This window comes from Neocloeon triangulifer, unplaced genomic scaffold (genome assembly GCF_031216515.1).
Source record: "Neocloeon triangulifer isolate White Clay Creek 2 clone unplaced genomic scaffold, ASM3121651v1 ptg000014l, whole genome shotgun sequence".
Lineage (NCBI taxonomy): Eukaryota > Metazoa > Arthropoda > Insecta > Ephemeroptera > Baetidae > Neocloeon > Neocloeon triangulifer.
In genome coordinates this window covers 4150837-4173037 of record NW_026775556.1, presented here as the reverse complement: position 1 = coordinate 4173037, position 22201 = coordinate 4150837, and the positions used below count along the sequence as shown (strand labels likewise).

The following is a 22201-nucleotide window of genomic DNA, read 5'->3' as shown; positions in this document are numbered from 1 at the left end:
ATGTCGGGTGGCACGATTGCCCGAATAAATCACACTCGTCGTCTCTTATCTGGCGCGTGCATAAAGAGCGAATTTTATTTTCTCTCCGCGGTCGGGCGCCGCGAGGTGCCAAATATTGATTAAAGGCCCACGGCGCTGCTTTTTCTCATCGCACTGCGTTCGCACGTGATGAGAACGACTTTCTTTCTTTCTCTGCCGTGTGTGTGGCAGTCTTGTGATGGAAAATGGGCTTTGTTCCTTCGTGTAACTTCCCACACTGCCAACAAATAAAAAAGCACTTTCCTGCAACCGATCAGCCGATATGTCCTAGAATTGGAAACTGCAAATTGAATTTCGCTGTCCTTCCTTTGGCCCACTCAAGGAAACAAGAGGAAATTAGGTTGGGTGAAATTTGAGCTTGGAAATTATATTTTATACCTCCATTATATATTCATTTGATAAAAAATTCATTCGATAAAAAATTAATTAGAAATACATTTTTTCTTTATTTCAGAAGACAGGTGACAGGTGCGCCGGAAAAGTATTAAAAATTTTTAATTGTAGGAACTACATCTTAAAAAACGTGCTTTGATGATCTTCAAAATATACAAAGTTTAAATAATACGAAGATTTCTGTTTGTGATGAATTTTCAAAAATTATTCTTTATTTCCTCATACTTTTTTGTAATTTTAACTTATTCCAAATTAGAGTTTTCTAGTTCTTTCATTTATAAACCAGTTATGAACTTTTTTTGCATTATTGTTTCATATCTTTAGTTGCAAAGTGTCTTTATGACTTAAAAGTATTATTAATACTGTTCAATTTGAGCAACTTTGATCAAACTTGATGACCATTTAAAGGTTTGAATACACTTCCTTGAAAATTTTAGGTCAAAGTTTGTTTGTAGTTCCGAAATGAAACTAACGGAAACTAAATCAAAGTGTATCTTGAATTGCATCTGGACTGACGTTAGACCCTTTTTCTGCCAAGAGGAAGGACAGATTGATTGTAAGAGATAAGGCGCGGAAGTGAATTTGCGATTCGGGAAAAAGAGCGAGCAGATTTGGAAGGGAGAGGGGGAGGCGCATGCGGCGGCGGCGGCGCTCTCTGGGTGTCGCCTGAGGCCGTGCGAGTTCCGCGGCACAGCTGCAATCCGCTCGAGCTGGCCCGCCCGAAGAGACCATGCTGCTGAGGCCTCCCTCCGCCCCGGTAAATAATACTTACCTTTGCCAAATCGATTTAAAATTTGCGCCAACCGAAAAGAAAGGGCTGGTTTTTTTTCGCAATTTATACATTTTCCGCTCTCGCAATATTTTTGCGCCAAGAGCGTATTATATTTTTATATTTTTAAATTTTGCTTGCTGTTTACAAATGCAGCCGGCGCCTGCTGCTTGTTTGTTTTTTACACTCTAGTGTTGTACATCTGCATTGTTTGCTCGGAGAACGCAGCGTGGGGCAAAAGAAAAAAAAACACTACGTTTTACGTAACGACTCTGCAGCGGTTCCTGTTTTGCTCTCCAGCTTTTATTTTTTTCTCTCGATCTTTTTTCGTATGAAACTTTTTTCTCTGTTTTTCCGCGTATACAAAAACTTTCAGGAACTGGAGAAAAGTAATTGCTAGCCGAAAGTAAAAAGCACCAGAAACTGTAATCACACTAATTGTAGGCACAACGCCCCCTTGCCAAGTCGCTTGTTTAAGGGTGGCGTGTGAATTACTGCACACGCCTCTCACGTTTCACGGAAACAAAGCTCATCACGAAAGTATGTTCCCTCCCTACTTTGCATTAGCAAAGGCGGAAACGGTCCGCCAAAATAAATCAAAACTTTTTGCGGAAGGAAAGTTTGTTTGCACCTAATTAGAATAAATTAGGCTTTTTACTAAAAAAATAATGAGAGAGATCCAAAAGACTAAAGAAAGTAGCTGAGTGTTACAAAAAATTGGATTGAAAAAGGCACAAAATTTCTGAACAATATATAATTTCTGTGCCTTGTTTAAATCTGTTTTCTTATCAATAGCCTGAGTATTTTCACCGGCTAATTAAATTTAAAATGTGATTTCATCCATTCAAGTTTATTCTGAAAATTAATCTTAGTACTATAAATTTTAATACTTTTGAATAGTTAAATTTTATTTATTTTTATTATTTTAACCACTTCACAGCAATTATAAATTAATCAGCTTTTCCCCTTCACACTTTGGCAATTGCCAAGTAATTTCTAAGTAAGGGCTAATTTTAGCCGTACCATTTTACGAATAACCGACTATGTCTAGCAATAAATAACTTATTCTGACCAAAATGCTATTAATAATCTATTTAACTTTCAAATAAAATCACATTTATATTTACTATTTACATTGTAGAAAAGGCGTTATAAAAAATTGGGCAACCGGCCAAAATCAAGATTGAGATAATTCTGAATACTCCTCTAAATAAATTAATTAAAAATGAATCGCAAGGTTGCAATCAAAAAGGACCTGTTAGTGAAACTGAAAAATCAAAGGATTTTTTTTTGTTTCTGAAAAGGTTTAGGGTTGTCCTTCAAATTGGACAAAGTGGTGAAAGAGAGGACGCAGCAGTATGTAATGTTTTATTTAGGACGGTGGCCGTTAATTAGAATGCAAACAGCGGCGTGAATGGCTCATCTGCATCACAGAGCACGTGTTCGCCAGCGATGTGCCCCGGCCGCGGCGTGATTATTCTATCTGTTTTCGCCGCTTTTGTGCGCTGCTCAGTCTGCAAACTCCCTACGGCCCTTGTACTTTTTGCCGCCGCTCGACTCCCGCCAACAACCTGCCACACCAAAATCGATAAAGTAATAGAGAGAAAGAGACCTGAAAACTAGAGCCTCCTCCTCTCATTATCCGCCCGCTAACGAGCCGCTCTTTAAACTTCAAAGTGCTCAGAGTGAAAATTTTTTCATCCCATTAATTTAATTAAACCAGCGATTAAAAATGTTTGAAAAAGAATCTCGTTTGTGGAATAATGTCACAAGTTTGTGACTGCAAGAGTACAGAAATTCGGCGCCTAGGTACAAAACCCCAGAGACCACCACACACCCTTTTAGCTTGTAAAAACAAACTCATGTGTGTGTGCGAGCGCTGTTTGCCCGCTGGGGTTGAATTTGGCGGCGGCGAAATCGCATTTTGCTCTAAGAGCTCTGCAGCAGCAGGAAAATTTAAATGCACGCCAGGTTCTCTGCTGGAACAGGATTATACCAAATACCTCTTTTTTCTACGAAAACGCAATTATCTTTTCTCTTTCACTGTGAAGCTTGATGAAAATGAACTGCGCAAAAAAGAGGAAAAGCAAAAATATGACGGGCAGATGCAAAAAAAAAAAAAACACATATCGCGTGTATTTCGCTGATTGGCATAAGTATTGATTCACAGAAAATCGGAGCAAGCCGCTCTCCTTTCACCCAATGTCTGCAAAACATTAAACAATGGCAAAGTAATAATCAATTGTGCTGAGGTATAGAACAAATCAATGTTTATTGCAGTTCAGGAATAAAGTTTTTTAAGTAGATATAAACTTTGAAGTTTAGGGACTGACGTTATGAACCACAATAGTTACATTTGTTATTAAAAAAAGTCAAACTGTGTGTGAAATTTGAGAAACCATTGGAAACCATTAAGTTCGGAAATTAACGTTTCTTGGCTGTTAAAAATATAAAAAAATGGTTATTTGAAAAGTTTAAAGATCAAAATGCTACGCGGTTATGGGTTCATAAGATATCATTTTATACCTTAAGAGTCAGAAAGATCGATTTCTTGCCTAAAATTTGTAGAAAACCAGAACTTTTTATCTGAAAAATTGCTTTTTTTAATATTTTTTTCAGGATTAGTAAATTATTTGACACTTCCTAATCCTTATTCCTTATTTTAAGCCTTTACAAAAAATCTTAAATTATATAGTTTTAGGTGCATAGTGGATTAAGGATTGGGTCACAGAAAGGGTTGCGTGAATCACTTTTGTTTTTGATAAAAAAAAAGACGTCACCATAATTTTCTCTGACGTTTTGAGCTTAGAATGTATTATTATTGTGCACCGGTTGATTCCAGTGTCGACAGCAAGTATATAAGAAAAAAAGGTGTGCGTGTTGGCAGTGAATTTGAGAGGCCGTTGATTAAGGCGGCGCGGACAATAAATCAAATTAAGGCTGTTGTTCAATTGACGCGTGTAAAACACTCGGTTATTGATTTTGCGCCGGCCAGCTTCGCCCGCCGCCGCACCCTTGCAGGTAATTAACGAATCGCACACGCAAATTAGTCGCGCTGCAGATGAGTTTCTGCCTCGCGTGCCTTTATTAACAACAACCCTCGCAAAGGAAACAAACTTCCGCCCGAATGAGTCTCCATTATTTCTGCATCCTTTTCTTTCCTTTCATTCTCACTCGGCGCAAAATTCGAACCTTTAATTTCCCAGGGGGCTTTTGCTGCAGGAATTTCACGCTCCAGTTTCATTTCTGGATGAAAAAAAAAATCGAAACAGCCCTCGCTGTAGGAATGAATTTGGGGCACTGGTTTAATTAAATTTGATAATGCGACTGGTGGCTGAATTTTTATCTTATAATGCAAAACAGTATAAAAAAATGGCCGTTTTTGGCCAGTCACTTGTTTCATTCAATTTAAAATAAAAATTTCTAGAATAGTATCAATAAAATCAAAAGTGTTAAAAAAAATTTGACAATTTAGTTAAATAATCTAAACATATATTTTTACACAAGGCTGAAAACAGAAATTATTCATTTATACTCCAATATATCTTAAATTTTTAACGATTTAACTTGCAAAATAAGCACTGTTGGATTTTTTTTTTAAATTCATTAAAAAACCAATGGCAATTTTTGACAGAAGACCATTAAAATTCGGACTAACGAGCAAAGAGCAATTATTTCGTCTGCGGATTTTAACGAGGTGCGCGAATCCGATTCTCGCTGGTCAGGGTTTGTTGCACACGAGAGGCCACACGGACAGAATGAGTTTTCAAGTGAAAAACTTTATCCCCTCTCTCGTTGCGCCGCGGATATAAGAAGGAGCAAAGAAAGAAAAGAAATGAGAGAAGACTGTTAATTAGAGCGCAGACATACAGCATCTCTGTGTGACAAACGGTGGCGGGTCAAGGCTGTGCCATATTCCTCTGGGAATCATTGCAACGTGTGTGTTTTGCTTTTCCTGCACATACGCGGCCTCGTTTCCATAATTCTGCAACGCCGGCGGCATATCAAACAACGGCTCAAAATGTCGTCTTGCACAAATGCATTTCTTTGTTTATTTTGTTTACTTACTACCTATAAATTTTCCAAGGAAGATAATTCTCCTTTTATTAATTTTTCCTTTTTTTAGCTAATAAACACTCCCTGCATGTGTTTTATTTTTTTAGATTAATTATATTCATTTCTAATTATAATTTTGGTGTCTGATTTATGAACTAAATAATTAGATTTCTTAATATATAATTTAACATGAAATTCTGAGACTGAGCATGAAACACCAATGTTTAAAAAAAGAATTTGAATTCAAAAATTGATTAACTTCTGATCAAAACTTTCAAATTCGTTCAAAACTCACACGAAGCAATGAAAGAATTCCATTTTTTGACGTCATGAAATTTCATTCAAAGCTTTTATACGTTAATCCTGAAAATTAAATTTCAATCTTCTGTAAAAGAAAAGAATCTTTTGATTACTATTTGAATTTCAGACTCTAAAATTAGTCAGTTAAACACTGGTTTTGATGTGCTCGGCCATTGAGAGGGCGCGTGTGGCAATAAAGCGTTGTTGTCACAGCACGAGACGCGCTACCAAGTTTGTTGTTCCGCCGATCTCTCTCGTTTGCATACATCGAATATTGCACGCGAATTGACAAAAGGAGGTCGCCTGCCGCCCTCTTGACAGTCCGACTATACAAATGCGGGACACAAATCAAGCGCGTGTGTTTTGCTCTTTGGCATTCAACGGCGGTCCGCGCACGCACCGCACGCGCGTTTGATTGCCGAGGGAGCAGATAAAAAATAAATAAACTCCACGGGCAACAAAGTTGATAACTTGGGCTTATCAGCCTGCAACCCTCTCTCCCACGTACCGAATCACTTACTAGCACACCCAATTTGGTTTTCATTGCAAAACTTTCCAAGTTTGATTTTAGATTTTGGTAAAATTACTAGAAAATTTAAATTTGAATTAATGTTGCTTTTAAGAACTTTTTGACAACCAGAAGCAATTTAGAACTCGCCTTTGAAATTGGCAGTCGACTTCTTTTATTTTGAAAAATTAAGCTTTTGAAAGATTTCCCAAAGATTTCCCATTTTTACAACCTTCAAAATCCAATAAAAATACTTCAAATGACCTGCTTTAAATATTAAAATGCTCCAGATTTTTCACATATAAATGTTTTTAATTATAAAATCTCGGAAATTTGATTCCAATGGCACCTATCATCAGCTATAAAAATATAATAAGTTGCTTCATTGCACTGCATGACACTGCGTTTCTACTGATTGCCTATTGAAAATAAGATAACCGCATTATTTGTTGCAATAAATAATGCCAAATTAAAATAAATAATAAAACAAATAATGACAGCCAATTTTGTCAAATTAAAATTGGATTTGATTTTTGCAAAAGTGGACGAATTTGTAAATGTGTGCGGTCGATAAGTTAACCGCAGCAGCAATTAGGGGTGGTGGAAGGGTGCATGCAAGTGGATTTGGCGCGTGAATTATTAATACTTGTTGTGGGGTTGCTGCAGGCTCGTTGGCGATGACACCGGAGGGAGCAGCGGTGCCGGCGGAGTTGCACGGGGTAGTGCAGTCTGCGCCCCTGCGGCGGCTGCGCCACCCCCAGGAGGAGAGTCCATTGTGGGGGTTGGCGTGCGGCGCGGTTGGGGGCTCGCTGGCCCTCGCGCTCAGCCTGCCGCTGCTCGCCGCCTTCCTCCTCCTCCTCCCTGTCGCGCTCATCCTCAGGGCTCTTGTTCTCCGCTGCTGGCCCTCCAGCCCTCACGATGACGACGACAAAAACATCTACAGAGGTATGTATTTAGATACGGTGTTAAAAGCATCAATTTAAATAATGTCATTAAAAATTGCTTGTTATTCTTGAAATTGACTTAAGCCCACTGAAAGAAATTTTTTCATTTCGGCTTTTTATATTTTGTTCAAATACCTTTTTAGCCTAAGAATTTTCCAGTTTTATGTAAAAGTTGTTTTAAGGCAAGTATATGGTTCTCCGATTTGTTTTTGCATTGAATTGCATTATAAATTAAAATCAATTGAAGTTGTTAATAGTTTGTTAAAGTATTTGTGTTTGTAATTTTTGTTTAATTAAATATTAAGATAAAGGTTTTTTAATTGTACATTATATTATAATTTCATTTAATTATCTTCTTAAAAACTCGTACCAATAACCTCATGGTCCAAAGAAGATTTTGGCTAGACTCAAAAGTGTCTATCTACTTTAAGAAAGTCTTCAAAATTAAGCGTTTAGTAATTTGCAAAGTGGGTATGTAAGAAAGTGGAGTTTGACGCCGTAGAAAGGCAAAATTAATTATGCACTTTGGAGTGACAAAGGCGCTGCAAACTGAGTTGGGTAATCAAACTTTGAAAGCACTTTGTTCTCGACGCAAAATAGACACGCGCCAATCTATTATTTATTCGCGCCGAGCTGGAGCTCGACAATAAAATTACTCGCGAGTTCTTTGGGAGGCTTCCAGCGAGAGAGAAAAGAAGGGCCACGCGCGAAACGTGTTTCTAAAAATAGGCAAGTCTATTTTCACAGGGAGGCTGCGGTGAAAACAAAACGCAGACCGGTCCAAATATTTTGATTTGGAAACAGTTTCTAAAAATTTGCAAACTTCAGTATAAATATTATGATTATTTTCAAGTGTGCTGCGCCTCTATTTATCGCTATTTATACCTAGAGTGCCGGTCATTAGCATCAAAGCCTCTCTTTAGCACCGGAATGTAATTTTCTTAATGGGACCAGATGCTTTATATTTATTTGACAAAATAATTTCGCTCTCCCTTTGCTATTTGCTTGGGGGACATTTCAAACTGGAGCGCCCGCCGCTGTCAACCACCCCGTGCATGAGCACCCAACCGCTCATAACTTTGCGGAAAAATGGAAACGACGGCGGACAAACTCATCAAAAGTTTTGCTCGTCCCGGCGCGTATCAAGTTGAAAGGGTTGAAAAAATAACAGACCCGAATGCTGAGAGTAATGGAAATGGCCCAGAGGAAAACGACTGTTGGCGAGAGCAGAGAAATTGCCAAATGAAGTGCTGCTGCGTCCAGCTTTTTCCGTTACTGGCCCATAAAAAATGAAATAAATAATGTGCACTTTATTGTTGGTTACTCGTTTGTCCGCTTGGAAAGGTGGGAAAGGTCGAGGCTTTGATTTAAACCTACTAATAACTTTGAAGTGGATAATTTAGAAAATCAACTCTCCTTTACTTCTGTTTTTAAAAGTTACAATAGGATTAATTTTTTTATATACCAAATAATTATTTGTGTATGAATACTTTTTAGTTTTTTACATTATTTTGTAGAGGCCATTTCCGTTGAGAGATTATATCGTAAGTTTTTATTAATCTCGAGAACTAAATATTTGACATAAAACATCACCTCTATCGAATTATTTATCCAAAATTTTCCAAATTGGAATCAAATCAATTAAATTTTCCACTAAATTGCGGGAAAAATTAAAAAAAAATTAAATTAAATTTAAATCTATCTCCTAATAAAATATATGGTTCCACATTATTTGTTAAATCAAATTTTAGTAACCTAAATATTTGATAAGGCTCATTAAAATTTAATTTCAAATCATGTTTATTAAATTATCACCGGTCATTCTCTGCCCAAATACATCATCCATAAATTCAATATTTCATCGGTTTTAAGAGAGAGAATTAAATTAAAAAATACAAATGACAGAGAACAAGGAAAACAACGAAACAAGCAACTACAATTTTTAATTTAAAACTATAGCAATACGATTTAAATTTTAAAAAAAGATCTAGAAGTGGCGCTGAATTTTCTACAATATTTTCAATAATTTGAAACAGAGTTGAAACTACCGAAATCAATTGAATTTTTAATATATAACCACAATCACTTACAGCCAGAATAAACAATGGTTTATTCATTTATTATTATTTACATATTTACTATAGGGAAAACTTTGGTGTCCCGTTGCATGAATAAATAAATATTGGAGTTAAGATATGTACTTTAAAAATTCAGAATTTAATTGCAAGTTGATTAATTTCACCCTAATAATGCGAGTGAATTTTCAGATTTTGGGGAGCCAGAGCCTCTTCGGGGCAACGATGAGCGGTGGCTGGGCGGGCAGGACGCCATCAGCCACACGGTTTTGGTTTTCGACGCGGGTCTGTCATGCGGTCACCTGCAGGAACTTGTGACCGCCCGCGTGCTGACCCGCTACCCTCGCCTCTCCTGCCGCCTTGTGCCGAACCCAGGACCGAAAAACGCTTCTCACTGCTGGCGCTCCGTCGACCCCGTCTTCATCGAACAGCATGTCTTTGAGGCGCCCAACTGGACCGGCGGTTCTGAGGAGAATCTACAGGTAGCTCTTTTTGCTCTCATAAAACTGACCACAGGAAATAAGATCCCCAAGCAACACCGTGCCCCTCAAAACAGGCTTTTCAAGCAAAGCAATTGAAAGTTGAAAATTGATATGTACTATAATTCCTTTTATCAACAGAACTAAAGAATTTCACGATTGAGGGTTGATTCATGGTGGTTTGAATTTAAAGTTGACTTTTCCTCGATGGGTTTTAGAACAAAACTTGTACAAAATTTAAATTTTATTTTTCCTACTATACAAATTTTTCTGAGAAAATTAATAATGATATAAGAACTAAAGAAGTTACACTGACTGAAGATTTTGTTCATAACCTCTATTGCAAATTGAATGGAATAATTCCAAGCATCTAATTCAGAATTAATTCATAAAATTGTGCAAAATTTAAATTTCCTATGCATCAGTTTAATTTATAACATTTAATTTTTTATTAAATTTTTATTTAACAAATTCTTGAGTATAAAAAATCCATCAAAATTATGTAAAATTTCAACATATATTATTTATATAATTGTTGAAAATTTTAATTTGTTACAACTTAAATTGGAAAAATATTCTGAAAGTTTTGATGGTTTTCATTAATTGTTGATTTTTCAAATTTGTGCGTAAAAATAAAGAAACTAAACAAGCTGATTTCAAATTCATTTGTAAATTCGTAAATTTAGAAAATATTCATAGCAAAATAATATTTATTTTGAAATTAAACAATTAATATTGTAACTGTTCTGACAGAGGTATGTGGAGGGACTGTTGGAGACGCCACTGGATGCGGAGAAGCCTCCTTGGGAATTGCACGTTTTGAGCGCGTACGGTCGTCACGGGGACACGGCGGTGGTGCTGCGCGTGCACCAGTGCCTGGCGGACGGCATGGCACTGGTCAGAGTGCTTTGCCACGCCCTCTCGGACACCAGGGTGCTGCACGTGCCGCAGAAGCCACACTTTGGAGGCCTCACGTTCTCGGTGAATGCGGTCAGGGCGCTGCTTGTTGGTCCGGCCACACTGCTTGCCTGGTTCCTGCTGGCCAGGAATGCGCCCAGACGCTCCGTTGTTGCCACCGTCGCCGCCAGGGCCGCCCAACCCTGGCCCACCATCACCATCAGCGCCGATGTTGACCTCGAAAGCCAACAGGTACATTCAATTTTGTGTGATGAAATATTTCATAATTACGTCTGCTTTTCATTATTCCAATTTAATTATTTCACAAGTTCCCTAGAATCTTGATTTTTCTACTTTATTTAAATTTTGTTTCCAATCTTGTAGTCTTTTTTATGAACAAAAAGATTATGAAATCGATTGGAAACTTAATAATATATTTATTTTCTAATTTATTTTTATTATTTCTTCAGCAATATTCTATATTTTTTTTATTTTATTTATTGAATTTTGATATCAATTTTCTGATTATAATGAGAATGATGGAAATCTTTGGCATAATATTCGTGCCGCGGATTTTGGCATTGTCTATCTTGAACGGCCCTTAAAATTGGGCGGCTTGAATGAATTACAGAGTAGATTATTTTTGTTGGTCTTTGTTGCGCAGGAGGAACAGACGACGCAGTTGAAAGTGAAGAGGTACTCGTTGTCCTGGTCTGCGGGCATCGCCCTTCACAAAGTGGTGCGCATCAAGCACGTGACCAGGGCGACGGTGAACGAGGTTCTCTTGGCCGGAGTGGCTGGGGCGATTCGTGCCTTACTGCAAGGGTGCGGCGTCAGGCACCCGCCAGATCTCAAGGTCACTGAACTCTATTCTCATTTTGCTACGCTAACTTGCAATGCAAGCAAGCGTAGTTAAAAATTTCATCCTTTTATTTGTAGTAATTGACCAAATTTTGGTGCAGGTCATGGGAAAACTGCGCTTTTGTTCTTCTTGCCAAAAAAGTCCACTCTTTTGTAAGCGATAGCAAAAAATTAAAATAAAAATATTTTATTTAATACTTGAAAAATTAATCACAGTTTCTTAAAGAGGTCAATTTTTCCTTCAAATTTTATTAAACTCATTTAACAGGCATTGCTCATGATTTTTTTTTCACTTGCAGATTGTGGTGCCCGTTGACCTGCGTTCGGACGCGCTGTGTCCTGAGGCGCATCCCCGACTGGGCTCAAAGGTTGCGCCTGTGGTGATGGCTCTGCCGTCAGGTGTTGAGGGCTCCATCCCAAGATTGTGGGCCGCCCGCAAGATCATGGCTGACCTTAAGACTTCAGCCGCCCCCGCCATTAGCTACCTCGGCTCTGCTGCCCTCATGAAAGTGCTTCCTTCCCAATGGGCCAGAAAGGTGTGATGGCTGCAAAATCTCATTAATACAATTAAACCACCATATTTTAATTAAAAAAAGCAAAAATGCACAGATACAATTTTCATTGTTTTAATATTAAATTTAAATTGTTGATTAAGAATTACTTTTTAAAGTAAAAATCTAAGTTTTTTCAACTCTTGAATGTTAATTTTTAACTTTCAATGTTATTTTAAATAGATGTCCCATTTATCAATATTTTCTTGTCAACTTAACATTTTATTTATATTTTATTCTGTGAAGTGTAAAATTATTTGTTTTTTCTTCTCTCTTTAGTTGCTGCAAGAGGTGCAAAGCAACACTTCGCTCCAGTTCTCGTCCCTTCCTGGCCCGCCGGCCACAGTACTGGTCGGTGGCCACCCCCTCAAGGCAGTCTACACCATCCTGCCCGCACCCTCTTGCTCAGGCCTCGCCATATCCGTATTCACCTACGCAGACCAGGTCTACGTGACCGCCCTCTCTGAGAAGAGTTGCCAAATTTTGACTAAGGAGCTGCTCCAGTACCTAAACCATGAGGTGCGTGACTTGATAATCTCTGACAGTTTTTATTTCTTAATTTTTTTTATGTTCTGAATGAAATTGACCTAGTTATTACAATTCTAGCTCTTGATATTTAATTGCTTTTGTAAAACTTTTAAGATTCTTATTTCTATAAAACCTTTGCTATTGATTTTTCCTGAATTCTTGCCTTATTTTTTATTTATTTATGAAAAATATTGAAGTTGGCAAATAATATGTTGTACAAGAAAAATTAAATTTAAAATGTAGACTTTCAACCTACAAATAAAGTCAAATTCCAATGAAGATCCATTTCAGATTGAGTGCATGTGGAACCTACTGATGTATCGAAGGGCACCTGGCGAGGGCCGACCGGCTAACGTGGTGTTCAAAATGACTGACGCTACCTCTCCAGTGGAAGAGGTATGCAACTTTTGATTACTTTATCGTCATATTAAACCTATTTTTTTTCTTCTAAAATTATAGTTGCAAGCAAGACTGCACGAGGTGCAGGGTGAGGTGGCGTCGGTGAGCAGCACCCTGAGGAGCAAATCAGAACACCCTGAAGACCAGGACTCGCCTGTGGCGGACAAGAAGGAAGAGGAACTGACTGACAAACTGGACAAGCTCAAGTCTGAATTCACCCAGCTGCTGCAGGAAGTGAGGCGCAGGAAGTCTCTCTTGGGCGATCCTGGCTCTGCGTCTTTTTTCGAGGTTTGCCCCTTTCTTATAAGAAGAGATTCGTCTAAACTAATTCGTTGCGTAAAAACTAAAAGTTTTGGTGAACTAAAATTAGGGATTATAATTGATTTTCTGATTTGGTAAAGGAAAAATTCAATGAAAGCAAAAATTAAAATAATAATATTCAGGAGTCAAATTATTTGAAAAAATCGAAGTTATTTTAGGTTATGTTGTTCTCTGATTTCTGGAGACCTTCAAAATTTCTACTAATTCCACAATTTGTCACGTCATTTCTTAGATGTTTTTGTTATTAATTAAATCACATTAATTGCGGGATTTTACAGCAATTAATTGCATAATTGATACAAATAAACTAAAATAATATAAAAGATTTTGGTATTATCTTTTAATTAATAAATTAAGTGGAGTTCTCATTTCTGTTTGTTTTTCAGGACGAAGAGATGGGTGGTGAGTTGTGGAGACCCCGGCGGCGCTCCGCAATCTCCTTTGGCAGCATCCCTGGCCTGCTCGGCGTGCCAAACTCGAGGCCCTTGTCCTCGGCCAGCCCCGACACTAGTCCCCCCACCAGCCCAGAACTACCGCGCTGGGAGAAAGCTCTGTGATCTTTTCGACCCACTCTTATTATATGATATTATATAATCAACGAGACACAATGCATACAATAATTTTTAAGAGAACGAGTGAGAGGTGCTATACCCGTTTAAAAAGTCTTGATATATGTATGAAAGAAAAACGCTGGACGACCTTTCCATAGGTTTAGACTATAAATTGATTCAAGAGTAAACATTTTTGCGGGTAAAATGTGAATATTGTTGTGGTTGGAAAGGATCTAATTAACTAATAGATTTTGTGATATAAAACAAATAAAGCAAAAAGCCCTTTTGTCTGGCATAAAAAAATTAATCGCAATTCACTCAACATTCTTATGTGTATTTGAAAATTTGTAAGTTTCTAGTCAAAAGATAGATTGTGGGGAAACACTTCTTAAGAGAAAATCTTATCTAATTTCTTGATAATATTTGACCAGAAAGATTTTTCTGCTCTAAATTTGTATTGAAAGTAATCATTGTAAAAAAAATAGCCTTTGAAGTGAAATTTATAACACGATTCCTTGTTACTATTTTATTTGCACAATTAATTTGGCATAATTTAAATTTTCTCTCTTGGAAGTAGTGTTTCCTTGCTTCTCAAAGCCTTCATTTAAAAATTGAATTTACTGAAATTGAATCATTCCTTCTACTTTTAGCAATAAATGCAATGCATTTTTAACAAACTTTAGGAAAAATTTAAAAAAAAGGTCTTTTATGATTATTATCTCAAAAAAGCACACACTTTGAACCAATTTTTGTATCCAAATTTGCAATAATGTAATCGAAGGTTTTGGAGAAAAAAAACACCTAAAATTTTGAATCATTCTAGTGCACAAATACAATAATTATTCTGTATCTCCTCACAATATAAATGACTTTGCGTCTTATTTGTGGTATCAGTGCCTTTAGAGTTTCCTCCACCGTCATCGAAATAAAATTGAAAATTAAATAAACCATAAACTAAATAAAAAACTGCATATTGCTTTTAGTTTATGAAATGAAGCAAACCTTTTTTTAAAGTTCCACCTTAAAATAAAAAATAAAAATGAAATTATTGATAAAAATCCTAAAGTTAGTATTTTTAATATTTCAATAATTTTTTTATGAGAGTGTAGTCGTGCGTCAGAAATGTAGCAGGAGAGGGTGCTGTTTTGGAAGCTGGACGTGATTAGTTTGCAGAAAAGTTTTGCTTGTGCTGGACAACAATAATAATTCGTGGCCGGGAGCAAAAGTAAAGTGCCGAGCGGCGCAGTCTGTCGGTTTGCATGGCAATTAGAAGACCGGCCGAGGGTCAGCCCCGTAAGTTCAACTGCGACGACGAGACACGTGTCCGGCCGTTGCGTGAACAAACGGACCCTCGGCCGTAAAATTGAGACCAAGGAGCAGCTAGGCCTGCAAGCTGCCGCTTTTCTGCTGACGCGCCGACTTAAGTGCGATACTTGCAATTTATTCACATGCGGTGCGTCACAAAACCCGAGATCTGCTGACGCGGCCAAATTCATCATCGCCTTAATTACAAAATCAAGGCAGCACTTGGTTTACAATATTTCGACTTCCCTCTATACTATTGGAAGAGGGAGTTCTGATTACAGGAATGAGAGCTTTTCTTTTTATCACTTAAGATGCAACACTTCCAGCTTGCGACCCACAACAAATAATGAAAAAATTTATTTATTTTGTTAGTGTTACTTACTTGAAATGATAATAATAAAATAAAAATAATAATTTAAATATTTAAAGTAAATTAAAACAGAAAAAACATCATCAGTTATGAAATTAATAAACCATAAAATATTTTGCTATATTATATTAATAGAAATATTTTTAGAAATGCAAGTATTTAGGAAAGCATCTAAGGAGGATTTAATGTTAATGTTATTTAAAAGTTAATTTAAAGATAGAAAAATTAGCGTTGTATATTTAAAGAAACCGATAATTTTTTTAATTAAATTATTTGATTATATTTTGTGCGCGTCATTGCAATTGAGTTATATTTAAATTTCAACAATTTATCGTAACCATCTTTCCTTTTTAAATGTAAAGAGCACATAATTTGAAACTATTTAAGATTTTCAGGCATTTAATTGATAAGAAAGAAGATAAATTTAAAATTTTAACACAAAATAGAATGTGAAGTTCAATTGTAAATTGGAAAAAAGGCATCCAAATCTACTTCAGCATTTGTTGAAATTAGCCTTAATTTGTAATATTGGTACGTAAAAATTAAAATAAATAAACGTTAAAATTGCACATAGGCTGGAGATAAATGGAAAAGTAAATGCAAATCAGAATCTGGGAAATTCTGCTTCTTTCGTGATGTTAAAAAAAATATACATATATTGTTTCGTCATTTTAGAATTGAAACTTTTTCAATATCTTCATCGTTTTTTTAACTTGTCTTCACGAGTTTTATAAAACAGGTTATTTGTTAATTATTTTTGTTTTTCAATAATTGTATTTTAATTTTTAATCTATAAACTGTGAAAATCCAAGCTTAAGCCAAGATAACAATCTGCATTAATTAAAAATCATTAAAAATAAGCATTTTGAATTTTTTAACAAAGCATGTGATTTTTTTTTTTTTATTTCATAGTAAGTTTCTTTTTGTAGGATTGATTTCTTTTAAAATTTTTCCTTAAAACATAATTATCTAAAGATGCTTAAAATACACCTCAATTTAATGAGGGTAAAAGTCAACAGAGGTTTATCTGAAATTGATGATGGTCTGGAAGACACACACGCCATAATCCGCGATGAGCTGATAAGCGTCGTCTGCAAGCAGAGAGAACAAAGCGTGCCGATATCGGCGGTCAAGCCACAATTAGGGTGCGTGTAAAAGTTGATTGCGCTTTGTTAGGCGTGACCACGCTCGGCACCAAGCGACACCTCCGACCGCAACAATGGCGACACGCATAATCTTATTTCCAAACAGGGGCGCGCAATTGCAGCAGAGCTAGGGCCGTGTCGGGACGAGAGGTTCAAGGGCCGCCGGGGCCCATTGTGTCGACCGGCGAATATTCAATAGCGCTACATGCTCGGGTGGAGCCGCAGACTGATGATTCAGCAGCAGTCAAAGGAGAGAAGAGCCGGATTCGCCCTCTCCATATCTCTACTCGACGACAAGAAGACTTTTTAACAAAAAGCTGCTTGATCGCCCCTGCTTTTATTCTGTGTCGCGCGCACCTCACGTCTTCGCGGTCGCCCCAAATCGATTCGCAGGTGTTGGCACGCTGCAATGTGATGCTATTCGCTCCGACAGAATTCTGATTCCAGCACGACAGCCAAAAACAAGCTTATTCCAAAATTAGTTTTTTTTTATTATGTGTAGGATTGTATGGATAATAATGTTATAAAAATTAGGGTGAGATATTTTTTTTTGTCAATTAGATGAAAAGATGCCACTTCATATTTAATTTTTTTTTATCTAAATTAAAATTTGATTTATTCGTTTTAATTTTTTTTTAAATTATTGTAATAAATTTGAGTAAAAAATTTGTAGATTGATGAAATTAAAAATAAAATAAAATAAACAATTAAATAATGTGTATTTTTCACCTCTATCAGCTTTATAAAACGCCTCATCTAAACTGTGAAATTTTTTATTTATGGTATATCATAATGTTTTAACCAATGAATGAAGAACGCATTTTCTGCAGGTGGAATTGTTTGTGAGATTAAGAACGAATGTGAACGAATGGAAAAAAAACACATTTTTTTGTAATAATGAATTGAAAATTATATTCGTGATAATATTTCTCCGTAAAGCGAAGTTCAAAAGTGGCGTTTTACATTTCGGCGTGCGCCTGGGTGGTTCGAGTATCAGAGGGCCCGAGTATAATGATTTAAATCTGTGCGTTTAATGCCGCGCGGCCGTGTTTAATAATAATGGCGTGCGCATTGCTCCGTCCCATTGTTTCGGCGGTGCGGCGCACACAACAGTGGGAGCAGCAGTTAAATTAATATTTCCGCTTTAGTTTGGCTGGATGGCGGCGGCGGGTAGCAGAGCAGAGTGCTGGTAAATGCGGCCCATAAATTACCATCCCTCTGACTTGTGTCACTTGCAGATCTTTCAGTGCGCGGCCAAAAACACACACACTCGTTCGCAAACCGGCAGGCGCTCCCTCTCGGCTTAAATGTTCCCCATTCGTCTAGATCTGTGGCCCCGCGACGACCGTTTAATAAAAGTGCCACCGCAAAAAAACTCGTAGTCTTCAGTCTATTTTTCAACCCTAATTGTTATATACTCGTAGGTTTTGTGTCTCGTTTTTATTTTAGGAACTTTTGAGGGTGGCCAAAACCTCGTCAATTTGACCAAAGATGGTTAAAAATATTTTTAACTACATTTAATGGTACTTTTACAATTTCCCCCCCCCCCCCCCCCCAGATAAAATGTCAATTTTCCATTTTGAATACAATACATTTTTAATTAAAATTTTCTGTACGTTGAGTATCCCATTTTCATAATTTAATTTTTAATTTTCATTTAACAATAAGTAAGCATCACCGGGATAATCAAGGAAAAATTATTATCCGTTAGAATTCTAGGGCGACACAAGAATTTGGCACCAACCTTCATTCAAATCGGGGTGTGTGTCTCATCTGGGAAACATACTTTGCAAGGACAATGTCCACTATTTTTTAATTAATTATAATTATTATAAAATATAATTGAAGATTTTGAAATTCAGAGTGTTTAATAAACTACATAGGCCAGTGCGGATCAGTAAAAATAATAATAATTTATTTATAATGATTTGCAAATTTAAAGATTGAAGTTATAGATATATATTCTTTTAATTATAAGCATTTTTTCTTTCAGAATGAGCTCGTGAGTTTAAGTGAGTTTTTTACTACAAAATAAATTGCTTGCTAATTCTCTCATTGTTGTGCTATTTTCCAAATATCCTTTTTGACCTTGTTGTGAGATAATAAAAGAATTGAATTGAATAATAAAAAACACAAATTGATTAAAAGTGACAAGCCCGTATTTAACACAGGAGCAACTTTCAAACTGATGTACTTTTCACCTTGTGAAGGATATTGTGCCTGAAAGCAACCCCGACTGATGAATGTGGTGAACAAAACTGCGTATGCCTGCAATTTTCTCTTGACTTCTTTTTGTTCTTTTGAGATGCAAATGCGCGTTGTGTAAAAAAAGAAGCACACGAAACCGGACGGCGGCAATCTGCGTGACGGGCGAAGACAGGAATCGTGACGAGAAGTCGCGCAGGGGGTGGGTGGGTGGGTGGACAGACGGGGTGGATCTATCGACGAGAGGTGCTCTCACGCCGCAGGCACTTTTATTGATTCGAAATGGACACTTTGCTTCTCGGCCTGCAGCGAACGTCGCTGCCTGGCTCTCACCCTCATGAAGAGACCTCTTATCTTAGCAATTCCGCTCCACTGGGCTGGAAGCGGAATCATGTCTCGATTTACACTGATACCCCCGCGTCCCATCATCAAGCAGCCCGCCCGCAATACTTCGTCAAATCTAATTCGCATTTTTGCTCCATACGCGCGCCGCGCGTTTTCCTCTTTCTTCTTCTTTGCCAATCAGCGACTTGTAAAGCCGCCGCCGGCGTGCGCGGATTATTCCAGAAAGAGAGCTTGTTCCATCGCAAAACTTTTCCCAACCGCAACTTATCAATCAACAAACGAACACGTTTGCAATTCTTCAATTTCTCCATCAAAAGTCGTCAAAACTGATCACTTCTCAAGAATTTTCAAATGAATCATTAAATTTGAAGCACAAAAATTGGAAAAATTGAGCAAGAATTCAACCAAACCTAGAAAACAAATATCTATTTTAAATGATCCAATTTAAAAAAAAAATATATTGACATGACATTGAATGATGTGTCTTTGGGCAGAGAATTCTGAGTGATAAAATTAAAATATTAATTTTATTCAAACTAAAGCTTTTCTAATACTCAACTTGCTGTTTTCTTCCATCCTTCAAACAATGAGCATTGCTGGACAACTTAAATTCCGTAAATTGAGATACTGCTGAAGGATTATTATTTGCTTAAAAATTTATTTTCCAAAAAAATTGTAGTCAATCAAGGAATAATATGATCCAATGTGTTTTTCATAATGGCTATACTGGTAGATTTTAGTTAAATTTAAAAGTGAACTAAAATCAAATTTTTCTATTGCAAACGTTGCAAAAATTTCTTTAATAAATAAAATATTCCATACCACACATATCATAATAATATAAAAAAAACGGAAAAATTTTGATTTAAAAAGAAAACATATTTTCACAGATATATTTCTTTTCTTAAGAATTTAAGCAATTAATTGAATAATTGTCAATTTTAAGCCGTTTTTGAGACATAGTTAATGTAGTCCCTTCATATTAAAAAATGCTATTTTATTGTTTCTTATTCTTTTTATCACGATTGAATAATTCTTGTGCGCTTCCATTATGATTTTGAGTTCTTTTAGCAATCAACATCCAAGTAAATTTTAATTCAAAGGTTCCCCAAGTGGCCAAAAATTTCTGCAGTTTTTCTATATGTGAACATATTTGTCAAAAAATTTATTTAACAAGTGTTGAGATCGTTGTATAATGGGATCTAAAGTGAAGTGTGAAGGTTGTTTACTAAATTCGGGAAAACAGTGTAAAACAAACGTAGAATAAAAAATTTCAACTTGAGCCTCTTGTTGGCGCAGGTGCTGGGTGTGTGGATAATTTTCAATGAGAGGGGTCGTCGATGGGCCGCACTGATGGATTTAATGAAGTTAAATTCCCCCTGGAATCAAGTGCGGCGGCACCTGCCCTGTTCAAATCTTGGTGTTGCGTCACCGGGCAAACAGGCAAAGCCAGGCTGGAGCAAATTCTATTAGGCCGAGACCAGTGAGTCGAACGGCAATCAGTAAAATTCGCACGCTGTGATCACAAAGTATGTGTTTGTTTGTTCAAGTCGCTCTATCGTGATTGTGTCAACAACGAGGCGAGAGAGGAAGCTGGCAAAAAAAAAGTGAAATTCCGCCGAAAGAGGGAATAAAGAACAAAGCGAGAGAGCGGCTAAATGTTGTCAGGGGTGACAGATTCTCGTCGTGAAAAGGCGCTGCTTGTGATGGGCGAAAATTGCTGATGAGGGTTTTGACTAATGAGGCTGCATAACCCCATCAATTAATCCCCGCTCTCTCGCGAGCAGAGTGTCCGTCGGCAGAGGGAGGCGGGCAGGCAGATTTCGCGTGAAAGAGACAGCCCTGCCGCAAAATGGAAATCGGCCCCCGTCAAAAGGAGGATTCTCGCGCGTTTCTTGCTGGCCCGCAAATCCCGGTTTGCGAGAGTTGTAATCAGCAGGCGAAGCGAGAGGGCCACAAAACTTTGATTTGAACTGCGCTGCTCACAAAACACATTTATCCTGGGCAACAGAACGCGGTGGCGCCGCAGCTTACGGGCTTATCAAATTGGAAATGAGCAGCGAGACCGAAACTGAGAAGAGCGAGACTCGCAGCGGCGTGACACCAACAGCTGCTCGCCACAAATTATGGTACAACAATGCGTGCCTCTCACATGCTTAATATATTTCAAAGCTAAATCTGCCAACAAAAATTATAATCAAGTACAATTTTTGGAAATTTTCTGATTCTAGGAATTTTTTAATTTTTCTTAAATTCAATTTTTATTTCACCTCAATATTTTTATTCAAATTTGGATCCTGATAAATCTTAACAGGACTGAATCTTGACTTTTTGTTAACTGTACAGAATTGAACAGGTTTAGCATCGTCTTGTTTGCTTAAAATTTGCCATAAAAAAGCAAGGTAAAAAAGCAGGATCTAGTTATTGCAGGCCTCTAATTTAAAGTAAGCGCCAAATAATATTAAAAACGTAAAACGTCATTTCTATTTTCCGATTTTTTTCTTGAAGACATGCTGATAACCAGGTCACAATCGACAGGTGACCTCTTTGACCTGCAACTTTCTTGTGACATTCTCAATGCGACAAACTTCTTTTAGCCAAATAAACGTCCATCGTACATCATTCAAGTTGTTGAAGATAAGAAACAAAAGGCAAGTTTTTATTTCAAATAATTTTTGTGCAATGAAATTATCTTTTCAATCTCTCTGCGCGGAGATGAGAGTTTGTCGGACTGGAAGGATCTCTCTCTCTCTCTAGCAGATGGATTTGCCGCGTCAGCAAGAAACGGAATTAATAATGCAAGCGACTATAGGTATAATAAAGCGATTTGGGTTGGAGCTGCATCTCTAGCTCGGGCCAGAGATTGATGGCGAGCACGTGCCCCTAATAAAACGACCCCGAGAGGACAAACATGCAACCCTCCGGTGTCGGTTCGACGCAGAATAAATCATGGTTAAGGAGCGAGACGCGCCGAGCTCAGAATTAATCAGGGGTCAAAAAATGAGACGAGCGTCGTTTTATCGAACAATGTCCACAGAGTTGTATTTATTTTATTTATATTATTATTCCATACATGCACTCATACATAGCATCACTTTCTTTTTTCATAATTGAAACCGAGTTGTTTCTTGTGGGTTTTTCTCGTGTGTTTGTCGTCGTA

At 37.2% G+C, this 22201-nt stretch overlaps 1 protein-coding gene across 1 annotated transcript; it reads left to right on the top strand.

The window, feature by feature from the left end:
• Window positions 1–1008: 1008 nt before the first annotated feature.
• On the top strand, window positions 1009–14643 carry LOC132200526 (uncharacterized). The gene is made up of 10 exons (XM_059626041.1): window positions 1009–1189; window positions 6732–7010; window positions 9277–9566; window positions 10317–10712; window positions 11125–11316; window positions 11621–11857; window positions 12152–12391; window positions 12692–12796; window positions 12860–13087; window positions 13507–14643. Exons 2-10 carry the CDS (start codon window positions 6743–6745, stop codon window positions 13675–13677), a joined length of 2127 nt encoding a protein of 708 aa, XP_059482024.1. The 5' UTR covers window positions 1009–1189; window positions 6732–6742; the 3' UTR covers window positions 13678–14643.
• The last annotated feature ends 7558 nt before the right edge of the window (window positions 14644–22201 follow it).

Coding starts and splice junctions, on each gene's coding strand:
- LOC132200526 (XM_059626041.1), top strand. CDS start 6,743: ATGACACCGGAGGGAGCAGCGGTGCCGGCGGAGTTGCACGGGGTAGTG. Junction 11,858..12,151: donor CTTCCCAATGGGCCAGAAAG/GTGTGATGGCTG, acceptor TTCTCTCTTTAG/TTGCTGCAAGAGGTGCAAAG. Junction 13,088..13,506: donor GCTCTGCGTCTTTTTTCGAG/GTTTGCCCCTTT, acceptor TTTGTTTTTCAG/GACGAAGAGATGGGTGGTGA.